The following is a 13,020-nucleotide window of genomic DNA, read 5'->3' on the forward strand; positions in this document are numbered from 1 at the left end:
ACAGAGAAATACGGTAAAATAGATAAAAATATATTTAATTGTACAGTTTACAAATACGTTTAGTTAGTCTTACATCACCAATAAATGCCAGTTAAATCAGCTAATAAACCTTAGTAATTAAGTTGTTGATAAGGTCAAAACTGATCATGTTAACTCAAACGTCTGGCGTAAAATGTAGTTACTAAGTCGGATCCTTGTTATTTTTGCGTTACTATTATTATCCTTCTCTTTTTACATTTTAAAAATTCTACAACGGAATGGTTACTACCATTTCATTACCAGAAAAAAGGACAAGAAATCATTTAAAGTACTTTTCATTTTAATTAACTGATCCAAGAAAATTTTTAATTTCTACTAATTGTTCAACAATGTACCATTAAAAAATAATTCAAATATAAACTTCAAAGCTTTTAAATAAATTTATGTAAAATTTATATCTATCGGCTGTAATATCGCGTTTTAGCACAACACAGATTTTAAATCAGTTATTCCTAATTCGATTATCAGTAAAATAGCATTGCTTTTATATATACAGAATGATTTACGAAGAATGTAACACATTTCAGGACATATTCTACTAGTGAAAATAAAGAAGAAAATTCATGTAAACATTGTTTTGGAAATCCTTCGTTAGCGAGTTTTGGTTGGCGAAAGATTTTTCCCTGATTTCTGGGACTTCGGTAAAGTTAAATGAGATTGTAATTCTTAAGTTCCGATTAAGGGGTAAATTTAGTGATTTTTACATGAAATCTGACCCGAAAAATTGGAAAAGATAGATTTCAGGATTGTAGTTTTAATTGTTTTTGACAGATTTCGATTAAAAGAGTCGAAAAACACACTACTTTATTTTTGGCGTAAAATAGCTTTGTTAAATCGGTAATAACACATAAAAGTTTTAAACAAAACTTGAACAGAATTTTATTCTGAGTAAAGTGATATGTATAAAGCCCACCGAAATTAAACACAATCTTAAGGATTTGAAGTTTATTAAAACAAAAGAGACAAAAACATGGGAATATGATCCTAATCTACGGGAACATGATAAATTAAATTTTTATGGTTTGAAAGAAGTCTAGTTTGACCGCGATTCAAATTCAGTTTCTTCTGAATAATATGTAAAGAAGCTACCATTCCAATATTAAATATAGAATCAAAATAAATATTTAAATTTTTTTTTTTTTAATTTTCGAAATAAAGCTTCATTGACTACCACTCTAAATGTCTTTGGTGGTTCTCTCAAAAACAAAAGTGAAAAACTAAATTATGTTTATATTTATAGTCCTTCGGTTAACGATAATTTATCGACGAATTAAAAATTATATTTTATCGGTCTGTAAATGAAGTATAAAATAAATGTCTGAATTTATTTTTGTATTATTCTTGTCTATCAGAAAATACTTGAAACAAAATTATTCTAATTAAACTTCAAAAAAGATGTTTCTAAGTACTAGGCCTTGAAGTTTGTACTTAACTTTCATCAGTAGTTCCTCTTGAAAATTTATTAATGTTTTTTCTGATGTGTTATGCATTATTGTCTATCAGAAAAGTTGGACAAATTTGTTTCTTTATATTACTATTCCGTGTTTTCCTCATTAATGTGATAGATTTAAAGCTTAAACATATAAGAAACGGTAGTTATTGTTGAGGTACTCTCACTAAGATTAGCTCAATCTCTTTACCAAGCAATCACTGTGATACACGTAATGAAGTTGACACTAGTGCATGTAAAAATCACTTTATTACAATGTGCGGGAGAGCTTCTTTAGCTTTTGATGAAAGCAACGGAAATCAATTCATTCTCTAGCTTTTCTAGAAGTAATAATATATGTTTATTATTCTTGATATTGTCTGTATCTTAAACCTTTATATTATGTAGTTTTTAACTTTAATTTTATATATCACCTTACAGACAAGATGTTTCTTTTTTTTATTGTACATTTTATGACTTTCCTTATTTTATTTTTTAGTAAAAACTATTGTATAATTCGCTAGTGCCACATATATTTAAGTAAACTAAACGGATGATTCAGAACACTGTAACTAATATGCAGTATCATAAAGCAGGAAATTTTGGAAACGTAATTGAAATTTTATTTTAGAAATGTGTAATTAATATTTTTTCGGCAAAAAATGAGTACCGTATTTAAACAGTAACGTTTAGATTAAGAATTAGTCAACATATATTATTATTCAGACTGATCATGAAAACTGACTTCTAAACTTTCTGTCAGTCTAATAAAAATTTTAAAAACCAGAACAAGGTCTTTTTAATATTTGTATTATGATAGTTATTATTTTCTTTCCCTTTTTTATTCAAAAGATTTACTATATTTTGGTACTTCAAACGCTTATCTTCCTTGTTTATATTATATAATTATATCATGCATTTATATAACGATAATAAAAAATTGAAATTCATCCTTAAAAAATTCTAACCAGATTTTTTTTTTTTTTTAATAAATTATAGATGAGTGCGACGTCCCCAACGGACGCTAACAAGAAGTTGAACTTACAAAAAGCAACAAATTTTATGCGGCAATATAGAGACCCTCACAGTCGTGAATTGAAGAAACTTTCAGCTAACCAGTTTATGCAGGTCTGGAGCCATTACGACAAAGACGGTAAGTTATTCGTCTACTTGTATTCTCTTTTCACTTTTTATTTTTTCTTGTATACACACCTTATTTCTACTGTTATGATTATTTTAATTTTTATTCGTTAAACTTTTAACATCATAATCAAATACGTTTTCTTTGTACTTACATTTTATAACTCTCTAATCATGCATGTTTCGTATTGTTATAGTTTATTTTTTGATTTTTAACTACTTATTTTTATAGTCCTTTGCGCTTAAAATGTTAGCATAAAGATAATATTAATGTTTTACGTTAATTTCGTCTCATAAGAACGTGATTTTTTGCTGATAAATTTTCTTATTATAACGTTTGATGATAATTTTTTTCATACGTCATGTTAAAAATAAAATTTACCAATTTTATTTTTATAACGCTTGATGATAATTTTAAGAAATCATGGGTGATGGTTTTTTAACCTCCACTTTGTTTCTTCTGTTTTATAACACACACAGTTTTATTCCATTTCTTACATTTTTTTCAACTTTTTAACTTAATACGCTCACGGGAAATAAGAAAAAAATTCTAAAAATATGTCGTATTAACTTCTCTCATGTCATCGCCAGTTTGTTGTTTTTAAACGTTATCTACTTACCGGTAATTTTGAAGTAATGACTGCTTTAGCAAATAATGAATATATAATTTACATACTTAAAAATAAAAAATAAAAAAATGGTAAAATTACGCTAAATATTAAATTCTCATTGTAATGAAAATAACCGTTACTTAGTCCGCTGTTAAAGAAATATAATAATATCTTTTTTAATTAAAAATTAACTTAAATATATTTGGTAATTACAATGCCAGGTGGAGAAATTCACTAGAAAATTCTAAGCCTTTTAATATTTTGGATACTAAAATAAAATAACGATTATTTTAAGAAAAAAAAAAAACAAGACAGATTATACAGGATAATTTTTCATTTTTTAAACATTTCTTCCTATTTGAGGTAACAATGCTTTTAAAAATGGGCGGTAACCGTTCAAAAACTATAAGGAAAAAATTTATTAAACAACTAAAAAAACACATTTTTAGAACTTATTTTTCACAGTAGTATAGTTACAGTTAGATTATAAAGGAAAAGAGATTATGGAAGACAATAAAATCATCCTCCACGTTTTACTAATATAATGAAGCAAGTTTTTCACCTTTAAAATCATAGAAAGATATTTAACGCGAAAATGGGCAAATCGTATTGTAGCATTTTACTCCATTTTTGATGATTTTTTTCTATCTACTATACATACAAATTCTTTCAACATATTCGTATAATTTTTAGTTTAACATTTACACTTTATTAAAAACAAAAGATTTTTAATAATTTTGCCATAGGTATCAGATATCATACATAATACTATTTCATATACTCACAGTAATTTGTGTAAATGAAAACTAAGCAAATTTATTTATCCAGTTTTCATAATTAATTACATTGATTAAATAGTATGAGAACAGTTTTCTTTTCATGAGGATTATGCATGTAACTGGTTTTGTTTTTAAATCTTTCTCCATTATAATTAAAAAAAACAATCTATTAAAAAAATGTTTATCAAAAAAAGTATTTTTATTTCTAGAAGGAAGGAAAATACAAGAAATAGTTTTCAACTTCGTTTTATAGTCTATTTTCGAAATCAATTTTTTTTTTTACTCCTGTAGAGTGGTGTATACAATTGTAATAGAATCATATTGCATAGAAGAACTTTTATAATAAAATTTTTCTTATTTAGGATTCAAATTTAATTCTTTGCTTTTGCAGTAATATTTAAAGATGAATAACATTTTTTTTTTTAAATATCCAATTAAGGAGAAAATTTCATAAAAATAATTCAATACTTTTTTCAAATATGAACTTTTACGTAAAATATAATTAGCATAAACATGACAATATATTTTCAGGCAGACATATATAAACATATATACTCTTTTATTCATTTTTGCATGAAAGATCAATTGAAAAATTAATAACTATAATCGGCTTTTAGGAGTTTGTTTCAAATTTGCCAACCAGGTAAAACTAAAAAAGCTGACAACACAGTTACAGGACTTTCCCGTCATCCAGCTTTTTTCTGATGCACGGCTTACACACACAACTTAATTTAAAGTATTTATCATTTTATATTAATATAATATTTTTGTTTATTTAATTTAATGATTCTAACTAAAGCGCGCACGCATAACGTATTCATTCGTGCGTGTGGCGATACTAGCGGCCATTTTTTTTTTTTTTTTTTTTTTTTTTTTTTTATAGATGAGACTGAGAAATGCCATTTATGCACCCCCCATAAATGGGGAGTGCCGGACTCGCACGGGTTCGACTAGATGCTATTAAGAGCCTATGTGTACCCGCACCCTATCGACTAAAATTCATATCTCACCTTTTCTCCTCCTCCGGGGTCGGTCCTGCAGTTTAAGCACTGCGCGGGCCCAGGAGGTGCCTTTAGGGTCCAGGGGTCCAGATTCCCCATGCTTCATCACCGTCGCCCATCGGTACAAGTGCAGACGCACGACGGCTCCACAGGGGGCTGTCCTTCGCCCCTTCACCTTCAAGTCACTTTCTTAGCCTGAGTCTAAGGTCTTGTGTATGGAACTCTGATTCCTTGCTGGTGATCTTCAGTCCTCTTACTGATCTGGTGTTTAATGGGATCACTGTTCTATATATAGAAGTAATCTGCTCAAGTTTGGGCAAAATCGGTCGAGTAGTTCTGAAGAAATAAGGAGATGTAGGATGCGACAATTAACACCGAACACAGACGTACATATCCGGAAAAATTTCATCCGGTATTTTGGGTTCTTTAGGTGTCAAAATGTAAAGATCCGGTGAAAAGCGTACATGCCCAAATTGGAGCGATTACAAAACTTTTCCTTGTGTAGTTATATAGTTCTGCTATAGCACTAGGCGGGAAAATAAAAATAATTAAAAAAGAAATAACAATCAAAAAACAACTTCTTCAGTTTAATAAATATTGTTAAAACATAATCGAATTAATGATGGAGATTAAAAATTACGAGTATGAAATATTTATTATGAACATTAACCTTTTTAATATAAAAATCAAGAAAGCTATATAATAATATCTGGGGAAGCAGCTTACCGAACGGTTAAGGATATGTCAAATGAATTAGGTCATTTTTAATGAAGTTTAAAATTTTTTCACAAAATAACAAGGAAAAAATTAAAAAAGAAACAAAACCGAACTAGAAATATGTTTTTAAAATTACTGGTAGTAAAGATTACAACGTAAGGTTTCGGGAAAAAGATAGTTTAATTAAAAAAAATATATCCTACACTGTAATAATCTCTGCATTAAGGGACAATGAATAAACACGTAAATACCAAAGTATAAATAAAATGAAAATTTGTAATACGCTTAAATTTAATATTTTATCATCATATCTATTTTTTTTTAATGTTGCAATCTGATTTTATTTCTATTTTGTACATTTTTTATTTTTTTGTAAGATTCACTAAGGTAGTATTAGGAAAATAGATGATGAAATATGTTTTGAGAGATGATTGTTTACGACTCAGCAATTTATTCCTTTACATTATTCATAAGAATTATGAAACCCATATAAAACTAAAATCAATATGATCAACGAAGTAATGCAAAATACATATTTCTGAATTTCTGCTACAGTGGCGCTATTGATGTCTTACTAGTTGATTTTATTGGTTTTATTGTCTATTCGTATGCTCAGTTCCTTGTATTATATATTATATATATATGAGTGTAATATCTTTTTTTGTGATATAAACGACATCATTCCCTTAATAATAATTAATGCGTTAATATAACTACGGAATTTTTTTTTGTTTTTAATTATTTATAATTTCACATTAAAGTTATTAATATGCAATATATTTCTCGGTAAAAATCAGTGTCAGAACAGATTATAATATATATTTTCTGAATTAATTTAACTTGAAATTTTTTACTTAAATATTAAATCAATATTATACGATACGTATTAGAATTTTCTATTTAATAATTCGTTTAAATGTGAAAATAACTTTTTTTTTAACAAGAAGTTAACCTTTGAATAACACTTTAACTTTGTTCCGTTATTTATTTAGTAGGAACACAAATGTAACGGCTTTGAGTGGTTTGAAATTAGTTAGAATCACTTCTGAAAATGGCACAGTAATTTTAATGAATAATAAAAATCCATCGTCAGGTTTTTAGCAAAAGTGTGTCGTGAAGTGGTTCATATTCTCGTATCCATTGAGCTAAGTAATATTCCACATCGTTATGCCAAACCTGACGGCTTAACTTTGGTCGTTTACAAAAGGAATTTACAATGATCATCGTTACTTATAAAAAAGCAACTCTTAGAGGTTCAAAAGAATAAAAATTGTTGAAATACAACAACCCTTGTATTTCAAAAGAGTGAAAATTTATAAAGAAATTTTTACCCATGAAAAGATATAAAGAAGAAAATAAATATCGTTAAGCAAAAAATTAATTTACCCCTTCCTTATCGTCTCTGTAATTTTATATAAAAATTATCAACGAATTAAAAAGAAGTTAAGAACATTTTTTACTCTCAATTTGTTTGATTCCTATTTTCCAGGTCTCTAAAATAATATATATATATATATATATACGAATAAATCTGATGTAAACATTAAAAATTTAGGTTCTTTACTCTTTTTTAACTGTTAATTTTCTTTTACTGTTTTTGAGCTTTTCTCAACGTTCGTGGTTTTGTTTAAAATTTTTACGGTGGCATTTTTACATCTTTTATACACGTTTATTATCTCTTAAAAAAATAAATGTTGTTAAATTACTCAACTTAAATATTTAAAATGTAGGCAATAGGTACTATTATGTCTTACATACTTTCATTATCATACACAAAAGGCAACTCTTACTGGTCCCTCTTATATTACAGGCGAATTATAAATGATATCTCATACACTATTAAATAGAATATAAATAATTATGTATATTTCCTCCTCACTTTTGCTTAATGATTTCCTTTATAATAAAAAAAGGAAATTTCTATAATATTTGAAAAAGGAGTATTATTTTAATTTTTGTATTGAGCATGCATTTTTATTCCTTTATCTGATGAATTACGTTTATGTCATATGTGTACACAAGAAAAACTTCATAGTTTTAAAATTTTACTGTTAAAAAACATGTTAATAATTCATTTACTTCGAATTTAGGGAAATATTCTGGTCAAAATATCGAAAAAGATTAATACGTATTATACGTTTTAAATCTTCATTACTGCTATTTATTATAATAATCTGACTGTTTTGTTGTTAATACATACTAAACTAGTAAATCACAGTATCTAGTTTTGACAAGTAGAGGAGCATAGCGTTATAAAATTTAGTAAAAATAATTCTAAAAATTGAGTCAATAATTTTAAAGGCTTTAGTTTTAATTACTGTAAAAAGTAACTTTATGAACATATAATTTCTTCCAGTAAAATTTAAAACCTAGTTTGATTTATTTTTCTTTCTTTTTAAATTTTAATAAAAAAATACTCGGCTATTCGTTCTGGAGTAATCTGTCACAGAAAAAAATTAAATTGTTTTACCTTACTTGTTAATTAGTCCAGTGGTGTAAATTTTTTAAGAAGTTGTATTTTATAGCTATAAAAATTTATTTTTATGTTCATCGAAAAGGATGTACCTTTTTATTGTTGTTATCATTATGTTTTATAAAAAACTCAAACAAAACTTTATCACCTCAATTTTAATTTTCTGTTCGTTTAAAATTCACAATAAGTTATTTTAATATAAATTTCAGGATATACATATTTTACGTAATATAACTGAAATCATAATAAATACGTTTTACTTTTAAATATTTTATATGAATCCCCTTCTTTCCCACAAATCGTTTTATTTATTGGGTGGAGCTTGATGAAATCAGGCATAGCCTTCTTGGGCCAACTTTGTACTAAACTTTGTTTGCAAACTCCTCTGAAACTATTTAACCAAATGTTCTGAAACTTTTCATTCATGTTCAACATTACTTAGAGAGTGCCGAATTCAATTCTAGTATTTTAGTATTTCTAGGTTTATTAGTATAGAATTATATTGACATTTTTGAAATAATCAATTTAAATAAATTATTTGTTTACAGTCATATTGATTCATAGATAAATAATTTTGGTTTTGAGATCGAAGATTACTATTCCTTTTATAAAATTTCAAATAAATATATATATATATATATATATATATATATATATATATATATATATATTCTGCGATGATTTTTCGATTTAATTTTTATAAATGTAAAATAATAACAAATGTAAATAGGTTACGCGAATACTGCAAATAAAAAAATCCTTTGGAATATTTAAAGATTAGATCTGTAGTGGAAGTTTATATTAGAGTGATATATAATAGAAAGGTAGTTAAAATAAAATGAGTTAAAAAATTTATTAAAAAAACTAATAAATTCCAAAAACAACTGGAATTTACTTCTAGATTAAAAGTGTGAATAACAGTCACGATTAAAGATGGATTAAACAAAAACAAATATTGCATCGCTAATTGAGGGATAAAATGAAGAGCACAACATCGATCAGATATTTACGATAAAAATAATACGGAATTTAAAGATGTTGAAACAATCATTTAAAATTGAATGATTGTTGAAAATTAATAGAAGTTCAGCAATGGTTCGATGTTGAGATGAGTTATAACTATTGCTAATGAACTTTGAATGTTTTCATAACCTATATAAAACATATTCTTGAGCCAATATTGTCGATGTATGCAAACATATGTATATTTTTTAAACGTGTATTGAAAATTGATGGTTATAAATTATATTTATATTAAACTTTATAATTTTGATAATCATTTAAATTCAAATTGAATGCATAAATTGTAAACGGATTAGTATCATTGGTTTCACCTTTTTGTGTCATTAGAAACCCCTAGTTTGATTTGAATGTTATTTTACCCTTTCTAGCATTGTAACTCCAACATTTATTTGTAGTTGACGCTAGAAAGGGCAAAAAATAACATAATTACGATAATCCTAACAGAAATATGAAATATTGTGAAAATTTTAACCCCTAGTTTATTTCTTTGTTTTGTAATTGTAAACCGTGCTCATTACAAAAGAAAGAAAATACTGTGGATTTCTAATAAACGGACAATTTTGAGACCAGGACCATTTAGCTATATTAAACGACTGCCTCTATTAAGCGATATTACCAAAAAATGAGGATATGTACACAGATACAATAAGTACTTACATACTAAATATTAAGCACGATGTAAGTCTTATTATTCAGTATTTTGTTTCTTATGTAGTATTAAAGTTACATTTACAACACTAATAAATTGTTAATTAAACACACTGTTAATTAAATTAAATTGTTTTTCTAGTATTACATCATTAACAAATAACAAAACTTGATAGACAAAGTAGAAATACAAGTCAAAATAATAAATGCCTTTTAGTCAGTAAAATACAAAAATATGTACTTTCATTTCTCTTACTTGTTTAAATTTCTTGAAAAAAGTTCTTCTATTTTGCTCTATCGTCTTCCTATCATTGTTTGGCATTCTACAAATTTGTAACAGACTCGCGTTTCTGTTAGCTTCCTTCACTACCCTCTTGCATAAAATACTACTGAAGCCCGCCAATAAATTTCTTTGCATCTGGTGTAGATACACATTTGATTTCAGTTTCATCTTCATAATCTTCAACTTCCTCCATTTTTTGAGTAACTTTTTTTATTATCTGTCATCACTGCTGCGCAGCATAAAGGATTACGTATTGTGCAGAGTAGTACGTACAAAACTTTTCTCCTAGTGGTTAAGGAGAAGTTACCTCCATCCCTATAGGGTTTAAAAACAGTTAAAAACACGACTTTTATAACTAATAAATTGTCTTATTTTACTAATAAAATAAAAAACGTAGGAACTACTGGGCCTTATAAGCGGAATTTTGGGTTGTTAAACCGGCATAATTTTATATGAGTTACACCAATGTTTGTTTTTCATTTTTTTTTCTAGATGTACATTTTAGTACAAGTTTTTTTCATTGACAAGGTACAATACAAATATAAGTAGTTTCAGTTTGATCAACGAGTTTCTTCCAGTTTATAGATTTCAGATACTCAGAAGAAACCAACTGGCTTGGTCTAGTGGTGAACTCGTCTTCCCAAATCAGCTGTTTTGGAAGTCGAGAGTTCCAGCGTTGAAGTCCTAGTAAAGTCAGTTATTTTTACACGGATTTGAATACTAGAGCGTGGATACCGGTGTTCTTTGGTTGTTGGGTTTCAATTAACTACACACATCTCAGGAATGGTCGAACTGAGACTGTACAAGACTACACTTCATTTACACTCGTACATATCATCCTAATTCATCCTCTGACCTCCGGTAATTATCTTTCACTGAAAGATAATTACCGGAGGCTTAACAGGAAAAAGAAAGAAAGGTACCCGGAAGAATTCAGATAATCCAGTTAGTGATTATTATACTAGTAAACATACAAACAATATTCTTAATTTTAATTTTTATTCTTTCATTATTTTTACATCCATCTAATTGGTTTTGACAACGGATTTATTTTTTTACCAGTTGATTTACGATGAAATATTATTATTATTAAATTTTAAACACGTTGTAATTTATTAGATCCTATAAGTGAATGACAGTTTAACATCTTATTTTTAGCACATTTATTAACATTACTTACGTGTAGTAAAGCGATTACAAAAACTAATAATAACTTAATATTTCTGATCTAATAATGAACTGTTAGTACGTTTCCGCTGTTATAGTAATAAAAAAGAATACTTTATTTCGCACATTATTTATATTAAAATAGAATCTATAATGAATGTGAATTGTTTACAAACAGTTCTAATTTTAAATTTAAACGTAAAAATTTCATCTTTAAATTTAACATAAACTAAAATTTTATTATCCTAATAGCATACAAATTTACAATTATTTAATAATAATTATTGAAATTATTAAAATAACTTATAACTTTTTATAATCCAGAAATGAAAAGGTAAATTAAAATATTTTTAGTAAAATTAGGTACCTACGAACTATCATCGTGCTACGGGAGTTTCCTCAGATAGCCACAAGCGATTTAAATAAAAATAGTAATTTAAGAAAAATTATTATAGCCCTCTTCTGATATATTACATTAATTTGTTTCTATGTAATGCTAATAAATCATTATCACAATCAAAATGAACTAAAATAAAAGCATAAAATTATTTCTCTCAAAATTATCTGATTGCATAAAAGTATTTATTTGTTTTCTTTCATCTACCCATGCATTTGTATTTAAACAAATTATTGTCGCCGATTCACAAGAATATTGATTTTTAATTTGCCAAAGAATAATAACATTAAAATATCAGCAGTAAATAGGTAGCAATAATGAAAATAAAAAATAGTAACTGAAATAGGTAAATGCATCATATTCAATGTGTACCGAAAATATATGAAAACAGAGCATCTTCAACGAATATCACTAAGGTCGAGCACATATGAAACCTTTACCTGTCATCACTATTTGTAGCAAGTTAGAAGCAAGTGGATTTACGTGATTATTTAGCCTAACCATGTATTTAGAATTGAATCGGACAATCTCATCTCGATCATGCTGGATTCCCAGATACTCATGTATTTCAGAATTCTTGACCAATCAAGGCGGTTAGGTTACTTTCCTCAATATTTTGTTCTGTGACATCTGGATCATTAATATTGCTGACACTAGTCATCCATCCCCAGAGCTGAATCCCTTACATTCATATTTGCTTCAAGAAGGAGTTTGTTAGAGAGATGCGACTGAAAACCCCTATACGTAAGCTAATACATACTCTTGAATTTCTGGTCAATTGGGTTCTTCTTCTGCAGTGCCTCTCCAAGTCATATGTTGAAGTAGTTGTAAGCCAAGGATCTCATATTAGTTATATGAGGAATTTTTTTATCTAAGTAGACTGGAGGGCAGTCTCCTTTTCTACTTATAAACCTAACGTGGATTGATTTTGCCAGATTGACTTTAATCTTCCATTTGATTGCACGTACTGATTACATCCAACGTCAACAAAAACTTCCACGAGGCTACAACGTGGTCATCGTCAACTGCTAAGATTGTCGTATCATCCGCATACAATTCAATTGCAACTGACCCTGGACAAGGAAGGTCAGCATAATACACCAGGAATAAAACTTGTTCTAATTCCGTGCCCTGCGGCACTCTAGAGGCATTTTCAAAGTTCTTGATTATACATGACCTCCGAGAAGCGACCATCTAAGTAACTTTGGAGAATAATATGATTCTCCAAAGTTAAACAAGTTTGACATAGGCAAGATTTCAATTTCAAATTTCAATTTCAGATTTTCAATTAGACCTGATAACTAAATCTTGTT

At 27.4% G+C, this 13,020-nt stretch overlaps 1 protein-coding gene across 1 annotated transcript in view; it reads left to right on the plus strand.

Moving 5' to 3' along the window:
* The first annotated feature begins 2,467 nt into the window (after positions 1-2,467).
* Positions 2,468-13,020, plus strand: part of Cbp53E (Calbindin 53E) — a 498,615-nt gene continuing 488,062 nt past the window's right edge. Inside the window, exon 1 of the mRNA XM_075354418.1 lies at positions 2,468-2,621. Coding sequence (XP_075210533.1) covers positions 2,468-2,621 — 154 coding nt within the window. The remainder of the gene's footprint in view (positions 2,622-13,020) is intronic.

The sequence above is a fragment of the Lycorma delicatula genome, chromosome 1 (genome assembly GCF_047948215.1).
Source record: "Lycorma delicatula isolate Av1 chromosome 1, ASM4794821v1, whole genome shotgun sequence".
Taxonomy (NCBI): domain Eukaryota; kingdom Metazoa; phylum Arthropoda; class Insecta; order Hemiptera; family Fulgoridae; genus Lycorma; species Lycorma delicatula.